Source organism: Argopecten irradians, chromosome 4 (genome assembly GCF_041381155.1).
Source record: "Argopecten irradians isolate NY chromosome 4, Ai_NY, whole genome shotgun sequence".
Lineage (NCBI taxonomy): Eukaryota > Metazoa > Mollusca > Bivalvia > Pectinida > Pectinidae > Argopecten > Argopecten irradians.
Window position 1 is genome coordinate 50,866,145 of NC_091137.1, and position 26,939 is coordinate 50,893,083.

The 26,939-nt window shown below is 38.8% G+C and overlaps 1 protein-coding gene across 1 annotated transcript; it reads right to left on the reverse strand.

Annotated features, from left to right (window-relative positions):
* On the reverse strand, window positions 1–25,637 carry LOC138321970 (uncharacterized). The gene is made up of 2 exons (XM_069266025.1): window positions 25,409–25,637; window positions 1–3,466 (listed from the first exon to the last, which is right to left on the reverse strand). Exons 1-2 carry the CDS (start codon window positions 25,518–25,520, stop codon window positions 3,234–3,236), a joined length of 345 nt encoding a protein of 114 aa, XP_069122126.1. The 5' UTR covers window positions 25,521–25,637; the 3' UTR covers window positions 1–3,233.
* Window positions 25,638–26,939: the final 1,302 nt, after the last annotated feature.

Genomic DNA, 26,939 nt, shown 5'->3' on the forward strand with positions numbered 1-26,939 from the left:
TAGATATAGAACATGTACAATAACAGCCATGACTGTTTAAATATAGAACATGTACAATAACAGCAATGACTGTTTAGATATAGAACATGTACAATAACAGCAATGACTTTAAATATAGAACATGTACAGTAACAGCAATGACTGTTTAAATATAGAACATGTACAATAACAGCAATGACTGTTTAGATATAGAATATGTACAATAACAGCCATGACTGTTTAAATATAGAACATGTACAATAACAGCAATGACTGTTTAGATATAGAACATGTACATAACAGCCATGACTCTATACAGAACATGTACAATAACAGCAAGGAATGTTTAGATATAGAACATGTACAATAACAGAATTGACTGTTTAAATATAGAACATGTACAATAACAGCAATGACTGTTAAGATATAGAACATGTACAGTAACAGCAATGACTTTAAATATAGAACATGTCCATTAACAGAATTGACTGTTTAAATATAGAACATGTACAATAACAGCAAGGACTGAATATAGAACATGTACAATAACAGCAATGACTGTTTAAATTTAGAACATGTACAATAACAGCCATGATAGGAAAAATTAACTAAATTTCAAAAGTTTTCAGATATATATATTTAAGTGGCATTAGCTCAAAAACGAGCATACGGACATGTTTTTTCTTTCACCTCTTATTTCAAAAACCTACATGAGATAAAAATAAAACAGGAAAATCTCAGGGTTGTCAAACTCTTTACAAATTATTATATAGAAATCGATAGATTTATCGTGATATCACCCTCAATACACCTAGGAAAGTCTTATGAACTTCAACCTGAACAAGAATTATATCATTAACAAAAATACAAATTTTTGTCAAAAACTGATTTAAAAAATGATTCCATATCCCCCCCCCCAACTTATCAATTTAGTTAATTAAATGAATTTCCATAAAAACAGTTTACCTTGATTACAGAAGCTAAATATTTGTATCACGAGTGTTTTACTATTATATCTTTACTATATAATAGTTTCTGTTTTGAAGTGTTTAAATATGCGATATTTAAGGATTTTTTTTTGTTGTTTACTGGTGTGTAAACTGCATTTTTTGAACAGATATTTTAAATGACACGCGTTAAATTCCTTATATTTACATTTCGACCAACCATTTCATTTAAATCAAATGTTCAAATACAATAGAAAATTGTTCAATGTTATATGATTGTTGGAACAGCCGGTCGATTGAAGGAATCCCGGAACAACTGGCTTCAATTTGGCGGGAAATGTTGTCAAATTCAGAGAGTACACAAAATATAGTTCCACATTAACTTTATCTTTTTTTTTACATCCCATTTATACAATATTTGTTAAATATTTTTTTTTATATAATTTAAGATTTACATTACATTCATACATGCATTATATTGAAGATTAGTCAATACAGATACAATAGGCCTAATCTGATGCACATTCACACTACTTTTGCGTAGCAACCTTTGCGTTTACGCAAGTTTAAACGATTTCGCAGTTGGTAAGTTTATATAGCAAAGAGAAAACGGAAATGTAAATATATAAGAATATACTGAATATATTAGAATATTCGAGTGCGGAAACGAATAGGCCAATCAGATTTGAATATTTCTAATTTACAAACAAAGCTATGACTACACGTATGTACAGGTTTTAGGAGCGCAAACGACAGCGTGATAGACAGACGGATAGGCCTAAATTAATAGTACCAGTTCGAATTCTGTGAAAGTGAGGGATGGAAAACACATGGGACAACTTACAGCAAGCATGTGGTTTAAAAAAATCTGTAATACTATCATTAGTTCAGTAAGAAATAAACAGAATTATTATAGTTTATGTGTGAGATTTAGTTAACTCACTAATGACTGAAGTCATTACCCAAACGATTCTCACTTTTGAAAGCTGAACTCCATCAAGATATTTTAAAATCAATAAATTAAAGGCATATGTAATTTTATATCTAACTGTTAGTTGACAAACACATAAGAGAAAAATATTACATCGAACAAACGATTGTTACTTTTGGAAAAATGCATGAATACCATCACGATATTGTAAAATCAACACATTATAACAATATGTAAATGTATATCAAACTGTTAGATAACAAACATTGACAAAAGCAACATACGTACAATTGGTCTATTCTGTTTTATCTTCATTTACTAGAAGCAAACATGTTTGGTCCTATTGCAAACTCATTCACAGCGCACATATTGCAATAAAAAAGGCCCATATGGGCCTTAGCGGTTATCTGACTATTGGTACAATTAAACAAAATGTATGCGGTAGTGACAAAAATACGAAAGGATCAAAAAAGCTGAAAATGCTCACCTTTTCTATGACTAACAATCAGGCATTGTATACTATGAATTCTTCTGTAGGATTTTGTATGTTTCTGATTTATTTGAAAACTGTGACCTTAATAGTAGGTCAAGGTCATTAATTTAAACAAAGCTAATAGTCCTTGCATCACAGCATATTACAGCACGAGTATCAGGCCTCTAGATGTCTTAGTTATTGACAAGACGTTTAAAAACTGAAGCCTGTTTGACCTCTGTGACCTTGAATAAAGGCGAATGCCATTCATGTGAACGAATTTGATAACCCTTCGTGCTAGCAAGCTACAGGCCCATATTCACAAAAAGTCGTTAATTTTTTTAGCCTATTTGACCTCTGTGACATTGAATGAATGTCAAGGTTAACAATTTTGGTAGCCCTACATCCCGATATGCTACATGCCAAATATCAGTACCTTTGGCCTTTTGGTTATTGAGAAGAAGTCGTTTAAATGAAAAGTTTACGCACGGCGCATGACGAAGGACATAACCTTCGGATCTGATGATCGAAATCCCCAATTTAGTTAAAAATACATTAAAGAATGTCGTTATGATATAATCAAACATGGATGACAGAATGATTTTTACAATAAGTAAAGCTCGATGCTGATTCCACTTTATATCTGTCGATACGATAGTCCGTGTCCTTTTTGTACACGAGGCTTTCAATGCTATACGCGAGTTACATATAAAATGGTCTTAATAACATCTATTCTATAGGACTACTTTCATTTTTTCCATTTAAAGAAAATGTAGTCACATGCTTTGCAAGCAAATGATATATAAAGAAGTATTTCAACAATACCGCAAAAAGTTGAAATTGCATAAATTAATGAACATGTTACTTAACTAACCACAGGGGACGGCTGTGGAATCTGTCTGACCTACTTAAGCCATTTGGTGAAGCTGTTGTCTTTTTTCTTCCCTAATAGTTCTTGAGCTCCGTCCGTTTTCATCCACTCCTCTGTCAACTTGATGGCGTCCTCGGCGTTTGTGACTTTTTCCACACTATAGCGCTCTTTTGCAGGAAGATAGATAAAGCCTTGTCGCTCTAACTTGGCCTGTATGACCACTCTGAGGCATGTTTTAATGTCCGTCGCATCCAGCTCCGCCTCGTCTGCAACGTAAAGGTGATGCAATATCATGTTTCCGAGGTAACGTTCACATAAAGGTTCATCGATCTTAGAGAAGACCTTATTTATGTGAATAGTTTACATGGCCATAAACAAACATAAATATTTATGTCAAGACATCAACAAATTATGTCCTAATTATCAAGAATGTAACAATCTGGCATCCAATGTCAATGATAAAAATGTAACAATCTGGCGTCCAATGTCCATGATAAGAATGTAACAATCAGGGGCGGATTCAGGTTTTGAGGTTAGAGGGGGCGTGTGACCAAGCAAATCAGGCGAGGGGTCTGGGGACCGCCTAGGCCCCCAGAAGCTCTAGAATAAATGGTGCAAAATCCTGCATTCTGAGGATTTCATGAACACATTTTCCAGAAAATAATTGAAGCCATTTAATGATGTTTATTTATGGTTTTCGTGTCAAGTGTCATATTTTTTATTTGAAGTTTTGATTTAATTTTTTACTTACAGAATTGCAATATCAAAATCGTAATATTTATATGGACATAAAGCGAAGAAGGGTGGGGGTCTGGGGCCTATCGCCTAGGCCCCCAGAAGCCCTCGAATAAATGCTAATAAATCCTGCTTTCTGAGGACTTCATGTACACTTTTTCCAAAAAAATAATTGAAGCCATGTAAAAATGTTCGTTTATTATTTTTGACGTCTAATGTCATATTTTGAATATAAAGTTACAGAATTGCACTGCCTAAAATCTAAATATTTATAGAGGCACGAAGCAAAGAAAAGGATGGGGGTCTGGGGGCCGCCTAGAACGAACATACGTACCCGGCCTACTATGCATTTACATATTATTTTTGTCCAAAACAAACATAAATACCATGCTTACTATCTACCGTACCGCTCACAAAACGTCAAAATCACATTTTGTGAACTTGCCGTATAAATTCCCTTCTGAAAGACCTTCATATGTATAATGTAAACAAATAATGCCTCGATGAGAATTTGATATTTTATGTGGTTCGTTTTTATTGCCTAGTAGGTAAGCTATATCAAACAAGTACGATAAAATGTAAAACAAACGTTTGATAATGGTTTACATAATCATCACTTTGCTCCATTTGCAGTAATAAGGAACAATTATAGCTCTAAAGAAGACACCATTTTCAGTCTAAAATACTTTTGAGCTACAATATTGCAGCTAGGGGTCGCCTATTGAAGGTTTTTATAGGACTAATAAAAATGTATGTGAACTTTTTTAACGATATAAGCTTTTACTTTTATACATTATCTGTCAGATTAGATAATTTATTTTCACTAACATACACAATCTTCATAATTCGTGTATTGGACAATGACAGAAAAGTAGGCTAGTGGTCTGTCTATGGCCAGACGCTGCCTGGAATTATTACTATCATCCTGTTTTCTAATAGGGAGCCTTTTGTCATGTGCATTAATTTTTTAACATCGTTTGTCCCATCTTATAACATTATCGGTAAGATATGTTTTTGTTGAAACAAAAAAGGAAGGCATCTGGCCATGGTGTGCACCCAGACCCCTAGAAGCTCTTATTTTCTGTCGCATTTGGTTCTTCATTTGGTTTAATTTTCCACTTTTTTCTTTACACACATTTTCTTAGGACAAATAAATAGCTTCTAGAAGCATTCGACGTCAGTAGTAATCTTGTAACTGGCGTTTTGAAAGTACGCACACATTTGTGAATTGATAGTCGGATTTAATACAGGACTTTAATGCTGAATCAAAAAAGTGTAATATGTCATTTACAACCTGGAGAACGAAGGGCATGGCATATAGTCAACCAGCGAAGACTCATGGCCAGCTACAATTCCTTATACCCACCCCCTCCCCCTTTTCTTTTATTTGCTAAGGATATCGAGATATAACCTGTCAATATTGAATATTATTGACAATAAATTATCTAATATATTGGGATTTTATCGGTTTTTTTTAGGAAAAAGTAAATACTTGAAGGGATTTACATTGTACATTTTAAGCGATGGAGATAAAATCCTATGTTCATGCATGTATGTACCACAAAGTCGAATACATTTAGATTTTAAAATGATAACATCAAACGGTAAAGGTAGGAAATGGAGCTTTCTGTCTAATTCTCACTCTTTATCTAATTCCTTATTTTTTCCCCTTTTCCTTTCTCCCTCTATTTTTTCTTTCTTCTTTCTTTTCCTTCCCTCCCCTCTTTCTTTTTCCCTTCTTTTTCCCTTTTCTTTTTTTTTCTCTCTCCTATTTTAAGGGGGGCGTACGCCGGGTCCGCCTCCCCCCTTGGATCCGCGCCTGACAATCTAGCGTTCAATGTCCATGATAAGAATGTAACAATCTAGCGTCCAATGTCCATGATAATAATGTAACAATCTAGCGTCCAATGTCCATGATAATAATGTAACAATCTGGCGTCCAATGTCCATGCTAAGAATGTAACAATCTGGCGTCCAATGTCAATGATAAGAATGTAACAATCTAGCGTCCAATGTCAATGATAAGAATGTAACAATCTGGCGTCTAATGTCCATGATAAGAATGTAACAATCTGGCATCCAATGTCCATGATAAAAATGTAACAATCTGGCGTCTAATGTCCATGATAAGAATGTAACAATCTGGCGTCCAATGTCCATGATAATAATGTAACAATCTGGCGTCCAATGTCCATGATAAGAATGTAACAATCTAGCGTCCAATGTCCATGATAAGAATGTAACAATCTAGTGACCAAAGCCCATGATAAGAATGTAACAATCTAGCGTCCAATGTCCATGATAAGAATGTAACAATCTAGCGTCCAATGTCCATGATAAGAATGTAACAATCTAGCGTCCAATGTCCATGATAAGAATGTAACAATCTAGCGTCCAATGTCCATGATAAGAATGTAACAATCTAGCGTCCAATGTCCATGATAAGAATGTAACAATCTAGCGTCCAATGTCCATGATAAGAATGTAACAATTTAGTGACCAAAGCCCATGATAAGAATGTAACAATCTAGCGTCCAATGTCCATGATAATGAATACAATAGTACAATGTCCATGATAAGAATGTAACAATCTAGCGTCCAATGTCCATGATAAGAATGTAAGTAACAATCTAGCGTCCAATGTCCATGATAAGAATGTAACAATCTGCGTCCAATGATGATAAGAATGTAACAATCTAGCGTCCAATGTCCATGATAAGAATGTAACAATCTGCGTCCAATGTCAATGATAAGAATGTAACAATCTAGCGTCCAATGTCCGTGATAAGAATGTAACAATCTAGCGTCCAATGTCCATGATAAGAATGTAACAATCTGGCGTCCAATGTCCATGATAAGAATGTAACAATCTAGCGTCCAATGTCCATGATAAGAATGTAACAATTTAGTGACCAATGTCCATGATAAGAATGTAACAATCTAGCGTCCAATGTCCATGATAAGAATGTAACAATCTAGTGACCAAAGCCCATGATAAGAAAGTAACAATCTAGCGTCCAATGTCCATGATAAGAATGTAACAATCTAGCGTCCAATGTCCATGATAAGAATGTAACAATCTAGCGTCCAATGTCCATGATAAGAATGTAACAATCTGGCGTCCAATGTCCATGATAAGAATGTAACAATCTAGCGTCCAATGTCCATGATAAGAATGTAACAATCTAGCGTCCAATGTCCATGATAAGAATGTAACAATCTAGCGTCCAATGTCCATGATAAGAATGTAACAATCTAGTGACCAAAGCCCATGATAAGAATGTAACAATCTAGCGTCCAATGTCCATGATAAGAATGTAACAATCTGGCGTCCAATGTCCATGATAAGAATGTAACAATCTAGCGTCCAATGTCCATGATAAGAATGTAACAATCTGGCGTTCAATGTCCATGATAAGAATGTAACAATCTGGCGTTCAATGTCCATGATAAGAATGTAACAATCTGGCGTTCAATGTCCATGATAAGAATGTAACAATCTGGCGTTCAATGTCCATGATAAGAATGTAACAATCTAGCGTCCAATGTCCATGATAAGAATGTAACAATCTGGCGTTCAATGTCCATGATAAGAATGTAACAATCTAGCATGTCCAATGCTCATGTCCATGATAAGAATGTAACAATCTGGCGTTCCAATGTCCATGATAAGAATGTAACAATCTGGCGTTCAATGTCCATGATAAGAATGTAACAATCTAGCGTTCAATGTCCATGATAAGAATGTAACAATCTGGCGTTCAATGTCCATGATAAGAATGTAACAATCTGGCGTTCAATGTCCATGATAAGAATGTAACAATCTAGCGTTCAATGTCCATGATAAGAATGTAACAATCTAGCGTTCAATGTCCATGATAAGAATGTAACAATCTGGCGTTCAATGTCCATGATAAGAATGTAACAATCTGGCGTTCAATGTCCATGATAAGAATGTAACAATCTAGCGTTCAATGTCCATGATAAGAATGTAACAATCTAGCGTTCAATGTCCATGATAAGAATGTAACAATCTGGCGTTCAATGTCCATGATAAGAATGTAACAATCTGGCGTCCAATGTCCATGATAAGAATGTAACAATCTGGCGTTCAATGTCCATGATAAGAATGTAACAATCTGGCGTTCAATGTCCATGATAAGAATGTAACAATCTGGCGTCCAATGTCCATGATAAGAATGTAACAATCTAGCGTCCAATGTCCATGATAAGAATGTAACAATCTAGCGTCCAATGTCCATGATAAGAATGTAACAATCTGGCGTTCAATGTCCATGATAAGAATGTAACAATCTAGCGTCCAATGTCCATGATAAGAATGTAACAATCTAGCGTCCAATGTCCATGATAAGAATGTAACAATCTAGCGTCCAATGTCCATGATAAGAATGTAACAATCTAGCGTCCAATGTCCATGATAAGAATGTAACAATCTGGCGTCCAATGTCCATGATAAGAATGTAACAATCTAGCGTTCAATGTCCATGATAAGAATGTAACAATCTAGTGTCCAATGTCCATGATAAGAATGTAACAATCTAGCGTCCAATGTCCATGATAAGAATGTAACAATCTAGCGTCCAATGTCCATGATAAGAATGTAACAATCTAGCGTCCAATGTCCATGATAAGAATGTAACAATCTAGCGTCCAATGTCCATGATAAGAATGTAACAATCTAGCGTCCAATGTCCATGATAAGAATGTAACAATCTGGTCAATGTCCATGATAAGAATGTAACAATCTAGCGTCAATGTCCATGATAAGAATGTAACAATCTAGCGTTCAATGTCCATGATAAGAATGTAACAATCTAGCGTTCAATGTCCATGATAAGAATGTAACAATCTAGTGTCCAATGTCCATGATAAGAATGTAACAATCTAGTGTCCAATGTCCATGATAAGAATGTAACAATCTAGCGTCCAATGTCCATGATAAGAATGTAACAATGTCAAGCATTAAGAGAACATTTAGCGTCCAATGTCCATGATAAGAATGTAACAATCTGCGTCCAATGTCCATGATAAGAATGTAACAATCACGCGTAATGTCCATGATAAGAATGTAACATCATGCCAATGTTGATAAGATGTAACAATCTGGCGTAATGTCCATGATAGAAATGTAACAATCTACGTCCATGTCCTGATGTGTAACAATCTGCAGTGTCAATGTCCTTGATTGTGAAATTGGCCCACGTGTAGAGGCCGCTTGATTGTGAACATTGGCCCACGATGAGGCCGCTTGATTGTGAACATTGCCACGTGTAAGGCGCTTGATTGTGAACATTGGCCCACGTGTAGAGGCGCTTGATTGTGAACATTGGCCCACGTGTAGAGGCCGCTTGATTGTAACAGACGTGTAGAGCCGCTTGATTGTGAACATTGGCCCACGTGTAGAGGCCGCTTGATTTGTAATTCACGGTGATGATGGCCCACTGTAAGGCCGCTTGAATGTGAACATTGGCCACGTGTGAGGCCGCTTGATTGTGAACATTGGCCCACGTGTAGAGGCCGCTTGATTGTGAACATTGGCCCACGTGTAGAGGCCGCTTGATTGTGAACATTGGCCCACGTGTAGAGCCGCTTGATTGTGAACATTGGCCCACGTGTAGAGGCCGCTTGATTGTGAACATTGGCCCACGTGTAGAGGCCGCTTGATTGTGAACATTGGCCCACGTGTAGAGGCCGCTTGATTGTGAACATTGGCCCACGTCTAAAAATTAATGACGTGAGGCCGCTTGATTGTGAACATTGGCCCACGTGTAGAGGCCGCTTGATTGTGAACATTGGCCCACGTGTAGAGGCCGCTTGATTGTGAACATTGGCCCACGTGTAGAGGCCGCTTGATTGTGAACATTGGCCCACGTGTAGAGGCCGCTTGATTGTGAACATTGGCCCACGTGTAGAGGCCGCTTGATTGTGAACATTGCCAGTGGCCCTGATTGTGAACGCCACGTGTAGAGGCCGCTTGATTGTGAACATTGGCCCACGTGTAGAGGCCGCTTGATTGTGAACATTGGCCACGTGTGTGAGGCCGCTTGATTGTGAACATTGGCCCACGTGTAGAGGCCGCTTGATTGTGAACATTGGCCCACGTGTAGAGGCCGCTTGATTGTGAACATTGGCCCACGTGTAGAGGCCGCTTGATTGTGAACATTGGCCCACGTGTAGAGGCCGCTTGATTGTGAACATTGGCCCACGTGTAGAGGCCGCTTGATTGTGAACATTGGCCCACGTGTAGAGGCCGCTTGATTGTGAACATTGGCCCACGTGTAGAGGCCGCTTGATTGTGAACATTGGCCCACGTGTAGAGGCCGCTTGATTGTGAACATTGGCCCACGTGTAGAGGCCGCTTGATTGTGAACATTGCCCACATTAGATGTGCCGCTTGATTGTGAACATTGGCCCACGTGTAAAATAATGAGAGGCCGCTTGATTGTGAACATTGGCCCACGTGTAGAGGCCGCTTGATTGTGAACATTTTCCCACGTGTAGAGGCCTCTTTATTGTGAACATTTGCCCACGTGTAAAATTAATGACGTGAGGCCGCTTGATTGTGAACATTGGCCCACGTGTAAAATTAATGACCTGAGGCCGCTTTATTGTGAACATTGGCCCACGTGTAAGATTAATGACGTGAGGCCGCTTGATTGTGAACATTGGCCCACGTGTAAGAGTAATGACGTGAGGCCGCTTGATTGTGAACATTGGACCACGTGTAAAATTAATGACGTGAGGCCGCTTGATTGTGAACATTGGCCCACGTGTAGAGGCCGCTTGATTGTGAACATTGGCCCACGTGTAGAGGCCGCTTGATTGTGAACATTGGCCCACGTGTAAAATTAATGACGTGAGGCCGCTTGATTGTTAACATTGGCCCACGTGTAAAATTAATGACGTGAGGCCGCTTGATTGTTAACATTGGCCCACGTGTAGAGGCCGCTTGATTGTGAACATTGGTCCACGTGTAAAATTAATGACGTGAGGCCGCTTGATTGTGAACATTGGCCCACGTGTAAAATTAATGACGTGAGGCCGCTTGATTGTGAACATTGGCCCACCGTGTAGAGGCCGCTTGATTGTGAACATTTGCCCACGTGTAGAGGCCTCTTTATTGTGAACATTTGCCCACGTGTAAAATTAATGACGTGAGGCCGCTTGATTGTGAACATTGGCCCACGTGTAAAATTAATGACGTGAGGCCGCTTGATTGTGAACATTGGCCCACGTGTAGAGGCCGCTTGATTGTGAACATTTTCCCACGTGTAGAGGCCGCTTGATTGTGAACATTTGCCCACGTGTAAAATTAATGACGTGAGGCCGCTTGATTGTGAACATTGGCCCACGTGTAAAATTAATGACCTGAGGCCGCTTGATTGTGAACATTGGCCCACGTGTAAGAGTAATGACGTGAGGCCGCTTGATTGTGAACATTGGACCACGTGTAAAATTAATGACGTGAGGCCGCTTGATTGTGAACATTGGCCCACGTGTAGAGGCCGCTTGATTATGAACATTGGCCCACGTGTAGAGGCCGCTTGATTGTGAACATTGGCCCACGTGTAAAATTAATGACGTGAGGCCGCTTGATTGTGATCATTGGCCCACGTGTAAAATTAATGACGTGAGGGCGCTTGATTGTTAACATTGGCCCACGTGTAGAGGCCGCTTGATTGTGAACATTGGTCCACGTGTAAAATTAATGACGTGAGGCCGCTTGATTGTGAACATTGGCCCACGTGTAAAATTAATGACGTGAGGCCGCTTGATTGTGAACATTGGCCCACGTGTAGAGGCCGCTTGATTGTGAACATTTGCCCACGTGTAGAGGCCTCTTTATTGTGAACATTTGCCCACGTGTAAAATTAATGACGTGAGGCCGCTTGATTGTGAACATTGGACCACGTGTAAAATTAATGACGTGAGGCCGCTTGATTGTGAACATTGGCCCACGTGTAGAGGCCGCTTGATTGTGAACATTTTCCCACGTGTAGAGGCCGCTTGATTGTGAACATTTGCCCACGTGTAAAATTAATGACGTGAGGCCGCTTGATTGTGAACATTGGCCCACGTGTAAAATTAATGACCTGAGGCCGCTTGATTGTGAACATTGGCCCACGTGTAAGATTAATGACGTGAGGCCGCTTGATTGTGAACATTGGCCCACGTGTAAGAGTAATGACGTGAGGCCGCTTGATTGTGAACATTTGCCCACGTGTAAAATTAATGACGTGAGGCCGCTTGATTGTGAACATTGCCCCACGTGTAAAATTAATGACGTGAGGCCGCTTGATTGTGAACATTGGCCCACGTGTAAAATTAATGACGTGAGGCCGCTTGATTGTGAACATTGGCCCACGTGTAGAGGCCGCTTGATTGTGAACATTTTCCCACGTGTAGAGGCCGCTTGATTGTGAACATTTGCCCACGTGTAAAATTAATGACGTGAGGCCGCTTGATTGTGAACATTGGCCCACGTGTAAAATTAATGACCTGAGGCCGCTTTATTGTGAACATTGGCCCACGTGTAAGATTAATGACATGAGGCCGCTTGATTGTGAACATTGGCCCACGTGTAAGAGTAATGACGTGAGGCCGCTTGATTGTGAACATTGGACCACGTGTAAAATTAATGACGTGAGGCCGCTTGATTGTGAACATTGGCCCACGTGTAGAGGCCGCTTGATTGTGAACATTGGCCCACGTGTAGAGGCCGCTTGATTGTGAACATTGGCCCACGTGTAAAATTAATGACGTGAGGCCGCTTGATTGTGAACATTGGCCCACGTGTAAAATTAATGACGTGAGGCCGCTTGATTGTTAACATTGGCCCACGTGTAGAGGCCGCTTGATTGTGAACATTGGCCCACGTGTAAAATTAATGACGTGAGGCCGCTTGATTGTGAACATTGGCCCACGTGTAAAATTAATGACGTGAGGCCGCTTGATTGTGAACATTGGCCCACGTGTAGAGGCCGCTTGATTGTGAACATTTGCCCACGTGTAGAGGCCTCTTTATTGTGAACATTTGCCCACGTGTAAAATTAATGACGTGAGGCCGCTTGATTGTGAACATTGGCCCACGTGTAAAATTAATGACGTGAGGCCGCTTGATTGTGAACATTGGCCCACGTGTAGAGGCCGCTTGATTGTGAACATTTTCCCACGTGTAGAGGCCGCTTGATTGTGAACATTTGCCCACGTGTAAAATTAATGACGTGAGGCCGCTTGATTGTGAACATTGGCCCACGTGTAAAATTAATGACCTGAGGCCGCTTGATTGTGAACATTGGCCCACGTGTAAGAGTAATGACGTGAGGCCGCTTGATTGTGAACATTGGACCACGTGTAAAATTAATGACGTGAGGCCGCTTGATTGTGAACATTGGCCCACGTGTAGAGGCCGCTTGATTGTGAACATTGGCCCACGTGTAAAATTAATGACGTGAGGCCGCTTGATTGTTAACATTGGCCCACGTGTAAAATTAATGACGTGAGGCCGCTTGATTGTTAACATTGGCCCACGTGTAGAGGCCGCTTGATTGTGAACATTGGTCCACGTGTAAAATTAATGACGTGAGGCCGCTTGATTGTGAACATTGGCCCACGTGTAAAATTAATGACGTGAGGCCGCTTGATTGTGAACATTGGCCCACGTGTAGAGGCCGCTTGATTGTGAACATTTGCCCACGTGTAGAGGCCTCTTTATTGTGAACATTTGCCCACGTGTAAAATTAATGACGTGAGGCCGCTTGATTGTGAACATTGGACCACGTGTAAAATTAATGACGTGAGGCCGCTTGATTGTGAACATTGGCCCACGTGTAGAGGCCGCTTGATTGTGAACATTTTCCCACGTGTAGAGGCCGCTTGATTGTGAACATTTGCCCACGTGTAAAATTAATGACGTGAGGCCGCTTGATTGTGAACATTGGCCCACGTGTAAAATTAATGACCTGAGGCCGCTTGATTGTGAACATTGGCCCACGTGTAAGATTAATGACGTGAGGCCGCTTGATTGTGAACATTGGCCCACGTGTAAGAGTAATGACGTGAGGCCGCTTGATTGTGAACATTTGCCCACGTGTAAAATTCTGTACATGAAAGTGTATCTAACTATCATGAAAATAACAATACCGTGAAAATTTTATACATGCAAATCGCGAAGTTAGCACTAGCAAAAATAACCATGTATACGGTAAGTATAGTGGACCATCATTATGGAATGATTTACGAGAAAGTGTTTCCAAAACGTCAAAACTTTCAACATTCAGGTATGAACGCAAAAATAATCACTTTTTCATTTGCTTCTTTATACTTATTTTAATCAATGTTTTGTTCTTTTATTTCCTTAGAATATTACCATTAATTAATTAAACCAAATCAAATGATATATATAATAGCATATATTCGGTCATTTTTTTTGTCATATTGGCATAATATATCTATATTAAATGTGGTTTTTTTATTTTCCGTATTTATGTTCCATGGACTTGATGTGGGTCAGTTTTGTTTTCCATTATTAATTTTAAAAATACATCACTACAATTAACTACCTGAACGTAAGTTTAGGTCAATAGATAAACAGCAGTCACTCGTCTTGTAAATTTTATAAATTTAAATATTAAATTCAACAACCACATATTACGTCATACATAACATATAATAGCTTAATATAAATAAATTATTGTTGTTTATGCATAACATATGCAACTACCTTTTATAAATGCAATTTGAAAGGAATTGCGTTATGAAAAATAGTCCAAAGGTGGAAGTCATATGTAACCGTTCAGAATAAAGATAGTTTGGAGATGACCAATAAGAGTCGGTGTGTGTAAACAAGCTGTAAACAACTGTAAACAAACTGTAAACAAATTGTAAACAATTTGTAAACGAACTGTAAACAAACTGTAAACAAACTGTATACAAACCTATTTTCACAGAGATTTAATATCACGATTTAGACATCTGGAGTCCTATCTTACCTGTATTTTAAATAGTTTTTCGGAGATTTAATTTCACGATCTAGACATCTGAAGTCTTACCTTACCTGTATTTTAAACAGTTTCACAGAGATTTAATTTCATGATCTAGACATCTGGAGTCCTATCTTACCTGTATTTTAAACAGTTTTTCGGAGATTTAATTTCACGATCTAGACATCTGAAGTCTTACTTTACCTGTATTTAAAACATTTTCTCGGAGATTTAATTTCACGATCTAGACATCTGGAGTCCTACCTTACCTGTATTTTAAACAGTTTCACAGAGATTTAATTTCATGATCTAGACATCTGGAGTCCTATCTTACCTGTATTTTAAACAGTTTTTCGGAGATTTAATTTCACGATCTAGACATCTGAAGTCTTACCTTACCTGTATTTTAAATAGTTTCCCAGAGATTTAATTTCACGATCTAGACATCTGGATTTCTACCTTACCTGTATTTTAAACATTTTCTCGGAGATTTCATTTCACGATCTAGACATCTGGAGTCCTACCTTACCTGTATTTTAAACAGTTTCACAGAGATTTAATTTCACGATCTAGACATCTGGAGTCTTACCTTACCTGTATTTTAAACAGTTTCACAGAGATTTAATTTCACGATCTAGACATTTGGAGTCCTATCTTACCTGTATTTTAAACAGTTTCACAGAGATTTAATTTCACGATCTAGACATCTGGAGTCCTATTCTACCTGTATTTTAAACAGTTTCACAGAGATTTAATTTGACGATCTAGACATCTGGAGTTCTACTTTACCTGTATTTTAAACAGTTTTTCGGAGATTTAATTTCACGATCTAGACATCTGAAGTCTTACCTTACCTGTATTTTAAACATTTTCTCGGAGATTTAATTTCACGATCTAGACATCTGGAGTCCTACCTTACCTGTATTTTAAACAGTTTCACAGAGATTTAATTTCATGATCTAGACATCTGGAGTCCTATCTTACCTGTATTTTAAACAGTTTTTCGGAGATTTAATTTCACGATCTAGACATCTGAAGTCTTACCTTACCTGTATTTTAAATAGTTTCCCAGAGATTTAATTTCACGATCTAGACATCTGGATTTCTACCTTACCTGTATTTTAAACATTTTCTTTGAGATTTCATTTCACGATCTAGACATCTGGAGTCCTACCTTACCTGTATTTTAAACAGTTTCACAGAGATTTAATTTCACGATCTAGACATCTGGAGTCTTACCTTACCTGTATTTTAAACAGTTTCACAGAGATTTAATTTCACGATCTAGACATTTGGAGTCCTATCTTACCTGTATTTTAAACAGTTTCACAGAGATTTAATTTCACGATCAAGACATCTGGAGTCCTATTCTACCTGTATTTTAGACAGTTTCACGGAGATTTAATTTCATGATCTAGACATTTGGAGTCCTATCTTACCTGTATTTTAAACATTTTCTCGGAGATTTAATTTTATGATCTAGACATTTGGAGTCCTACTATACCTGTATTTTAAACAGTTTCACAGAGATTTAATTTCACGATCTAAACATCTGGAGTCCTACCTTACCTGTGTTTTAGACAGTTTCACGGAGATTTAATTTCATGATCTAGACATTTGGAGTCCTATCTTACTTGTATTTTAAACATTTTCTCGGAGATTTAATTTCATGATCTAGACATCTGGAGTCCTATCTTACCTGTATTTTAAACAGTTTCACGGACATTTAATTTTATGATCTAGACATTTGGAGTCCTACTATACCTGTATTTAAACAGTTTCACAGAGATTTAATTTCACGATCTAGACATCTGGAGTTCTACCTTACCTGTATATTAAACATTTTCTCGGAGATTTAATTTCACGATCTAGACATCTGGAGTCCTACCTTGCCTGTGTTTAAGACAGTTTCACGGAGATTTAATTTCATGATCTAGACATTTGGAGTCCTATCTTACCTGTATTTTAAACATTTTCTCGGAGATTTCATTTCACGATCTAGACATCTGGAGTCCTATGTTACCTGTATTTTAAACAGTTTCACAGAGATTTAATTTCACGATCTAGACATCTGGAGTCCTATCTTACCTGTATTTTAGACAGTTTCACAGAGATTTAATCTCACGATCTAGACATCCGGAGTCCTACCTTACCTGTATTTTAGACAGTTTCACGGAGATTTAATTTGACGATCTAGACATCTGGAGTCCAATCTCACCTGTATTTTAGACAGTTTCACGGAGATTTGATTTCACGATCTAGACATCTGGAGTCCAATCTCACCTGTATTTTAGACAGTTTCACGGAGATTTGATTTCACGATCTAGACATCTGGAGTTCTACCTTTCCTGTATTTTAAACAGTTTCTTGGAGATTTAATTTCGTGATTCCTTATCGCCCGCGAAATCTGCGAATTTTAATCGCTGGTGAAAACAGGATGTTTTACACTAATAACCAACTGAGATAGAGTTTATAATACTATTTCATTGTGAAACATGCATGGGATTTACAGTGTATAAAGATGACTACATGTAACGTGAGAACAATACAACAATTATAGACATTAGCTACAAAACATGTGCGTGGTGTATATACTGTAGTGTAACCAACCTACGCCCAACTCCATCAAAACTCCATAAAGGTGGAGTTCAATGTTGAATATCCCATAGAAACTGCCCACAGCCCAAATTTCTTTGAACTTTGCATATCGAAATATGTTTTCTCTCTAAATAGCACTACAGATTTAAAAAAAAAACAAGAAGGCCTGTAAACTTTGTCTTCATTGTCATTAAAACTATCTGCACAAACATGCGAAGATGGAATCCTTTTCCAAATATTCAAATATTTTGTTATTCATAAATCATTTGAGTAGATCGTATACTTTATATCTGAGCCATTTCTTCTAGATTTTTAACGGGAAATTTCATTAAAAAAAAAAATGAAGTAGCATTTTTGGAAGAAAACGAAACTTTGATCGTTGTCATCTCATTTCATCCCGTGAAAATGTGTGTGCAGAATTTCATAATGCATTGAAAATAATCTCAGGACATTTTCTGTCTCTGTTTAAATTTAGTTTCAAAATAAAAATCAGAGGTGACTTAAACAAAGTGAGGGCAGGTAGCGACGGAGCACTACTTTGTTAATTTACCTAGCTATACATTTCTAGTTTAAGATTTCTTTGTCCGATATATGTGAAATTAATATATAGTAACAATTTAGAATGCTGAATATAATCACAGGGGTCCGTAACTACTGTTTATATTATAATATATATTTTCAGTCACTGGGTACGTTATATCCCTTAACGTACCCAGTGACTAAAAATATATGTTATAATATGAACAGTAGTTACGGGCCCCTGTGATATAATGGTAACGCACTCAAAAATATTAGTTGTTATGATAAAAAACTGGAGGCCTCTGATTGGCTGAATTTTGATCATGTCAGATTTATATGAAAATTGGTACAGTGTATAGTGTTTATGAGGTATGTTGAATAACATTGTATCTTTTTCAAACATATTGGTTTCTATGGTAACAAAATGGAGGCCCCCTGATTGGTTGAAATTTAGAAATTGTCAGGTAAAGATAAAAAGTGGTAAGTAGGGGTTATGAAATTTGCTGAAAAACATTGGAACACTTCCAAAAATGGTAACAAAATGGACATCTCTGATTGGGTGAATATTGGTACATATGTGGTATCAAGTATGCCGAATAAGATAGAAAATGTAGTAAGTTTTAAAATACTTTGTTTTACTTTTTGGTAACGAAATTTGTATCTAATTAACATTGTAGCCCTTTTACAGGAACAGATAGTATCTTTTTTTCTTTTTTTTTTCAATTTGAGTTCCTGATAAAAAAATCCTTGCAATATTAGCATTTGATTTCTGGTATCAAAATTTAAATAGATGTTTAACCCAAAAGCATATCTAATTGTTAAGAGACTACATAGTTGTTAATCTTTTTGTGTTGTTAGGGAAAGGCAATAATATAAATCTTCTAACTTTATAGTATATTATTTTTATGTTCATTTACAGAATTCTATCATCTAGGACAAATGAAAAGGTACCTATAAGTTTATACCTGTTGAATGTTTTTAAAATTATTTAAAATTGTAGTTTAAAATTAATTAAAATCGATACGCCTATCCTGACAATAATTAGATTTTGTGGCTTAAAAATCAATTAATATTGAAAACTACAGTAAAACACGTTTATAACACACTCACAGCGAATTTAAACATTTAGTTATAAGTCAACAATTTTTATTCTTCGTCAAGATTTCTATAAGATTCCTATAATGTGTGTGTAATGAACTGTAGTTATAACTGTTGTATTCCCATTTGGGATGGTTTCAGATTCGAATCTAATCAGTCGTGATTAAACACATGTCACAAAGCCATTGCTGGTGTCCGCTTGCTTTTTATTACTCTTTCTGCGCATGCTCAGGGAGCATACTATATTTCAAGTATACCGAGGGAGCATTTATGAATTGTTATCAAATGATACAAACACTACATCCCTCCTTTTCCAGAAAATAACTTTACCCTTCACAATTCTCATATTGGTTATGAACCATTAACTTTGAACACCTAAAACTTCAAAACTTATTTTTTTAAACAGTCTTTGAAAACAAACTGAAAATATAACACTGCTTTTAGCAACACAATACTAATATACGTGTAAACGTATCGAGTAAGATTAATAACTTTTAACCAAGTTCATGTTATGGTCACTTCAAAGTCTTTGAACCTCGACGGAAGTCTTGTAGACCTCACTGGGCGCTCATAGGGTGCTGTACGATCTTCGCGAGGTGTTGCACGATCTTCGCGAGGTGTTGCACGATCATCGCGAGGTGTTGCACAATCATCGCCAGGTATTACATAGTCTTGGCGCGATGTTGCCCGATTCTCAATCTCAATTGGAGCGCGCATCTCTGTCGCGTTGTATTCCCTATGAATATTGGGCTGCTCTTGAGTCTCACCAACATCCTTCTCGCGCTCATGGTACCTTTTCACTTTTGTAATGTTTCTACGGTATTGTACATCATCGTTTCCGACAACTACCATGTTACCTGACCTGGTAACAACTTTATATGGTTCCTCCTCAAATGTTGGAGTTAGTTTATTTTGTCTCTCCTGCTTTAGAAGAACAGTGTCTCCAGCGTTAACATCACTTCTAACTTTAGCATTTCGCGTTCTGTCCGCATATATTTTACTTTTTCCTTTTTGTTCACTGTCGCGATCGCGTACATCGATATCCTCTCCTGGATACTCCTCAATTCCTGGTAGACGCGTTCTCAACTTGCGCTTGAATAACAGTTCAGCTGGACTCACACCAGTAACAGAATGAGGTGTTGTTCTGTAACACATCAAATATTTGTCTATCTCCTCTCTCCAGTCTCTTTTCTCTATCTGGGCTGTCCTTACTCTTTTTAGTAGAGACCGATTTTGCCTCTCTACCTCCCCATTAGCTTGCGGCCAAAGGGGCGTAACTCTTCTGTGCTCAATCCCCTGTTCTGCCAGGTAATCAGCAAACAATCCACTGACAAATTGTGGTCCGTTGTCTGTAGTTATAGAGACTGGTAATCCATGAATCATGAATATTTGTTTCAAGCTCCGGATGATCCTTTCCGTAGTTGTCGTCCTCATGGTGTGGACCTCATAATATCGACTGTAATAGTCTACAACCACAAATAAGTAATCTCCAGATGGGAGCGACATGAGATCTGCTGATACATGTTGCCATGGGCCAGTAGGTAGTTCCGTTGGTTTCATTGGTTCAGGTGCTTGAGGCATACCAACTACTTGACATGCATGACATGTTTTACAAAATCTTTCCACATCTTTATTATTCCTGGCCACCATACCTTAGTACGGAGAAGTCGTTTCATACAAACTACACCAGGGTGTCCCTCATGCGCGATCTCTAGTATCTTATTGGACAGACTGGTTGGAATTAAAATCCTGGTGCCGCGCAATACGAGTTTTCCTATAACACACAGCTCATCTTTGATAGGTAGATAGCGTTTGTTCTCCAACTTGTGCCACTGATTGTTCTGTAAACATTTCCTCACATCGATCAATTCCGGATCTACTGCGGACGCTTCCTCTATTTCACGAGTAGTCATAGCTCTAGGTGTTGCAGTCTTGGCCACAAATCTCACATATTCATCATCATCACCTGCTGTGACACTGTCCTCAAGGTTACCAGAGTGGTCTCCCTTGGACTTGTCACTAATCAGCCTTGACAAACTATCTGCTATGTTTTTGGACCCAGGTATGTACTTCACAGTGTAATGGTAGGGTTGAAGTCTCAGAACCCAACGGTGTATACGAGCACTTGCCTTGACAGCAGATGTAGCAGAATAAATGCATTCCAGTGGTTTATGGTCTGTGTGTAGTTCAAATTCTGTACCATACAAGTACATGTGTAGCCGTTCACATGCCCAAACTATTCCGAGAGCTTCTCGTTCCGTCTGAGAATATCTACGCTCTGTGTTGGTCAAGCTCTTACTGATGTAGCATATAACGCGATGCTCACCATTTATTTCCTGCACAAGGACAGCGCCCAATCCGACAGGACTGGCATCAGTGACTAAGATAGTCTTGGCTTTACGGTCAAAGTACCCCAAGGTCTTGGTATTAGCTAATCTAGCTTTCAACTCTCTAAACGCAGTTTCCTGTGCGCTTTGCCATACAAATGGTTCACTTTTCTTGGTGAGCCTACTAAGTGGTTCAGCCACTGTAGACAAATCAGGGATAAACCTTCCCACATAGTTCACTAGTCCGAGAAAACTTCTTACCTCGGCTGGACTGTTTGGCTGTCTCGTCTCAATCACTGCTCTGACCTTTTCCTCGTCTGGACCAATTCCTCTGGCTGATAACAAATGTCCCATAAACATCAACTCTGTCATACGGAACTCACATTTGTCTCTATTCAAGGTCAAACCTTTTTCCTGAATTGTCTGGAGTAGAGCCTCTAATCTTGCATCGTGTTCCTCAACTGTAGGAGCATGTACAATAATATCATCAAAGATATTGCGTACCCCAGCACATCCATGTAGAGCCTGCTGAATGACACGTTGGTACATTTCAGGTGCACAAGAAATCCCAAACATGAGTCTCTTATAGCGATAAAGCCCTTGGTGAGTAACAAATGTAGTTATCGACCTGGATGCTTCACTAAGTTCAAGTTGATGGAATGCCCACTTAATGTCCAACTTGCTGAACACTGTACTTTGGTTCAAATCATACAGTACCTCTTCTACTGTAGGTATAGGGTGTCGTTCTCTGATGATCGCCTCATTTGCTCTTCTCATATCAACACACAGACGAATATCAGACTGACCTTTTGGAACAACCACCACTGGCGAAACCCAGGGAGTGGGGCCTTCAGCTTTCTCAATCACATCAAGTTTCTCAAGTTCCTCAAGTTTGGCTTCCAGTTTATCTCTGAGTGCAAACGGTATCCTCCGCATATTCTGTGCTACTGGTTTAACTGTCTCATCAATAGGAATGTCTAGTTGAAAAGATTTCAGTTTCCTAAGGCCACTGAAGCACGATTTGTATTTCTGTACAAGTTCATCAGGCACTAATTGTTGTACCGTGTTTACATTATTGACACCAATTTTCAACACACCCAGTTCAGTTGCCGTCTTGTAACCCAGGAGGGCTTGACCTTTCTCTTTCACCACAGTGAACTCTGCGCTTATAGACCTACCGTTGTTACCCACTGAGACTTGTGCCACGAAACATCCCATTACATCCATGGATTTCTCACTTCCGTACACGTAGAGTTTCTTTTCAGATTTTCTCGACACACAGTCTACATGTTTGGTTTTCAAATTTTCCCATAGCTGTTTACTTATAACGTTACAGCTGGAACCAGAGTCAATGATCATAGGCACGTCATGTATCCCTCCAATGCTGACTGGAACTGTGGGTTGTTTACAATCGTCACCAATTGAAAAAGCATAGTCATCATCACTTGTTTCAACTAAACGTACCTTTTGTTTGCTTGGTGTCTTTCCTTTGTGTTTTGGTGTTCCCTGGTACGCTTCGGGTTTAGTCTTGCACATTTTTGAGAAATGTCCTATCTTGTGACACTTGAAACATTCCTTATCCTTCGCAGAACACGAGTCAGACTTCTGTAAGTGTGCATTACTTCCACAACGATAACATTGCTTCCGGTTTCCGGTTTGGCGATCAGAATCACTCCGACGCTTGCTAGTTTGGTGCACTCGATTGACCTGCTCACCACGTGGTGTAGTACCTTCAATACTAACGGCCTGTTTTTCACTAGTTTCCATCGCTCTAGCTACCGTCTGTAATTGGTCTAAAGTCAGATTTCTCCCTTTTTCAAGTAATTTCCTCCTTAGATTGTGAGATAAACATTTTTCTATCACCTGATCCCGGATTTGCTCGTTGACATCAATAAAATCACAGAACTCCGCTTTTTGACGCAATCGTGTTATTAATTGATCAATTGTCTCTGAGGGCTGTTGTGAAATATTTCTGAATAAATGTCTCTCAAATGGAACATTGACTTGGGGGGTGAAATACTGGTCTAGCTGATCTAACGCCACCGAATAAACAGTTTGTGTGGTCCCTGGAGTTACATTAGGGAACGTGTAAAATATGTCTTGCATCTGCATTCCTCCGCAATGCAATAATAACGCTTTCTTCTGTTCAGGATCTGTAACCCCTTTACCTGTCACGAACAGTTCAAATGCCCTACGCCATTTTTTCCATCTTGCCCCGATTGACGTTGGTTCACCATGACACTCAAACTGGGGAATCCCTCCGATATCCGCATTGACAGACGCCGCCATTTCAAAATGTATCCCTTAAACAAATAGGGATCCCATCCTCGTCGCCATATGTTGTATTCCCATTTGGGATGGTTTCAGATTCGAATCTAATCAGTCGTGATTAAACACATGTCACAAAGCCATTGCTGGTGTCCGCTTGCTTTTTATTACTCTTTCTGCGCATGCTCAGGGAGCATACTATATTTCAAGTATACCGAGGGAGCATTTATGAATTGTTATCAAATGATACAAACACTACAATAACGAATTGATTCCGTTGGCCCCCAGAGATTGGTATAACTGTGTAATTAGTAATACCACTAAAATTGATACTGTATAGCTTATTATCGGGCATCCTCGATACTCCAGGAGTTCCGATCACTTACGATCTCTACGCCCCTGGACTATCTCACAGTAAAACTGAAGGCAGTTCATGAGAAAAAAATCTGAACCAATCCCAGGCCTGCTTCAAAGTCACACAGTCAACCGCAGTGCACCGTTACACGGCTTTTTCGGTGTACATGTCAAAGGACTAAAATACCCGTTCTGTTCTGTTGTCTTCAGGTTTACTATGTGATAGTCAAGGGGTGTACAGATTGCATGTGATCGGAACTCCTGGGGTATCGAGGATGATTATCGAATAAATATCGATTTAATATATTGGTTAAATAGTAAAACATTCATACAAACCACAGGGACCTGGCACGAAAATTTTTATCCAATAGTATACATATATATATTATAGTATCAAGGGTATGAACTCCGCGGTCGAGAAAAACGGACCTATTTTTTTTAAAACCGTGATTAATTTGATAAATGGGCTCTATACAACATTGACGGATATCTTACCTTAAAGAGAAATAATTTATCTTTCCATTGAGTGCTTGATGAACAAAATTGGCCAAGTATTGACGAAGTTGTGGTTTGATGAATCGGGAAATTTACGAAAAATATGCTAGGTAGACCGGTCGAAATGTCGTCTCGGCTCTAATGGGAACCTCAAAAACAAAGCCAAAATCACAAAATCAACGCTTGTGATGGTAAACACTACCCATAACTGTGTTCATCCACAATCTCCTTTGGAGGTGTCATGACCCGTACTTTGTAGAAACACCATTTAAACATCGTGTAGCTCACTTACTTTAACCGTCACCGCCATGTTCATTTGTTCTTCGGAACGCTTCTCGAGTTTACCCACAAGCACAACATTACATAATTTCCATAATGTAGTCACGATATGTAAAGTCGAGAAGCGTTCCGAGAGAAAAATGAACATAGCTGTGACGGTTAATTAAAGTAAGTGAGCTACACGATGTTTAAATGGAGTTTCTACAAAGTACGGGTCATGACACCTCCAACGGAGATTGTGGATGATGTATAGAGCCCATTTATTAAAATAATCACGGTTTTAAAAAAAATAGGTCGGTTTTTCTCGACCGCGGAGTTCATACCCTTGATACTATAATATATATATATGTATACTCTTAGTTTAAAAAAATCGTGGCAGGTCCCTGTGATACAAACAGCATGTATAAGGACTTAAAGGAAATAACGTATCTATCTGATTATATATTTCAGTTTTAATTTCTTGTGTTTCTCTGGTGAAAATTTAAGTGAGACTTTCCCATGAAAACGAGAATGCTTGTGTCTACCTACGTACCGAGTATGGAATGAGCGTCGGCCTGTTGGCCATCAACTATCGGGTGTATCCAGCGAGATCTCCTGGTGATATGGGCCGCCGGGGGCGGATATATGGTCCATAACATCTCCATCACGTCTGTCTTGTACAGGGGGTGACATTTACCCCTAATAGTGTCCTCTCGACCAGCCGCTACAACACGACAAGTGGACGGCCTGTCTCAATACCTATTACACTATCATTATATACCTATCACACACATATAGTCTATATAGCAATCATCCACAGCTATTTTGTAATAAATACCACACCTCCATATGTATTTGAATCGATTGTCATTTGCATCCCCCGTACCAAAATTGTCTTCTATTGATTGCTGTTTGTATTCTGAGAGCCAGCCTCCACGCAGACCCTCGCTACCGACTGCGGTTTATATTTTAGATGACATCTTTCACTCAGACCCTCGCTACCGACTGCGGTTTATATTTTAGATGACATCTTTAATTCACTCAGACCCTCGCTACCGACTGCGGTTTATATTTTAGTATTTTATATTTTAGTATTTTAGATGACATCTTTAATTCACTCAGACCCTCGCTACCGACTGCGGTTTATATTTTAGATGATATCTTTAATTCACTCAGACCATCGCTACCGACTGCGGTTTATATTTTAGATGACATCTTTCACTCAGACCCTCGCAACCGACTGCGGTTTATATATTAGGTGACATCTTTCACTCAGACCCTCGCTACCGACTGCGGTTTATATTTTAGGTGACATCTTTCACTCAGACCCTAGCTACCGACTGCAGTTTATATTTTAGGTGACATCTTTCACTCAGACCCTCGCTACCGACTGCGGTTTATATATTAGGTGACATCTTTCACTCAGACCCTCGCTACCGACTGCGGTTTATATTTTAGATGACATCTTTCACTCAGACCCTCGCTACCGACTGCGGTTTATATTTTAGATGACATCTTCAATTCACTCAGACCCTCGCTACCGACTGCGGTTTATATTTTAGATGACATCTTTAATTCACTCAGACCCTCGCTACCGACTGCGGTTTATATTTTAGATGACATCTTTAATTCACTCAGACCCTCGCTACCGACTGCGGTTTATATTTTAGATGACATCTTTCACTCAGACCCTCGCTACAGACTGCGGTTTATATATTAGGTGACATCTTTTCACTCAGACCCTCGCTACCGACTGCGGTTTATATTTTAGGTGACATCTTTCACTCAGACCCTCGCTACCGACTGCGGTTTATATTTTAGGTGACATCTTTCACTCAGACCCTCGCTACCGACTGCGGTTTAAATTTCAGATGACATCTTTCACTCAGACCCTCGCTACCGACTGCGGTTTATGTATTAGGTGACATCTTTCACTCAGACCGTAGCTACTGACTGCGGTTTATATTTTAGGTGACATCTTTAATTCACTCAGACCCTCGCTACCGACTGCGGTTTATATTTTAGATGACATCTTTATTTCACTCAGACCCTCGCTACCGACTGCGGTTTATATTTTAGGTGAC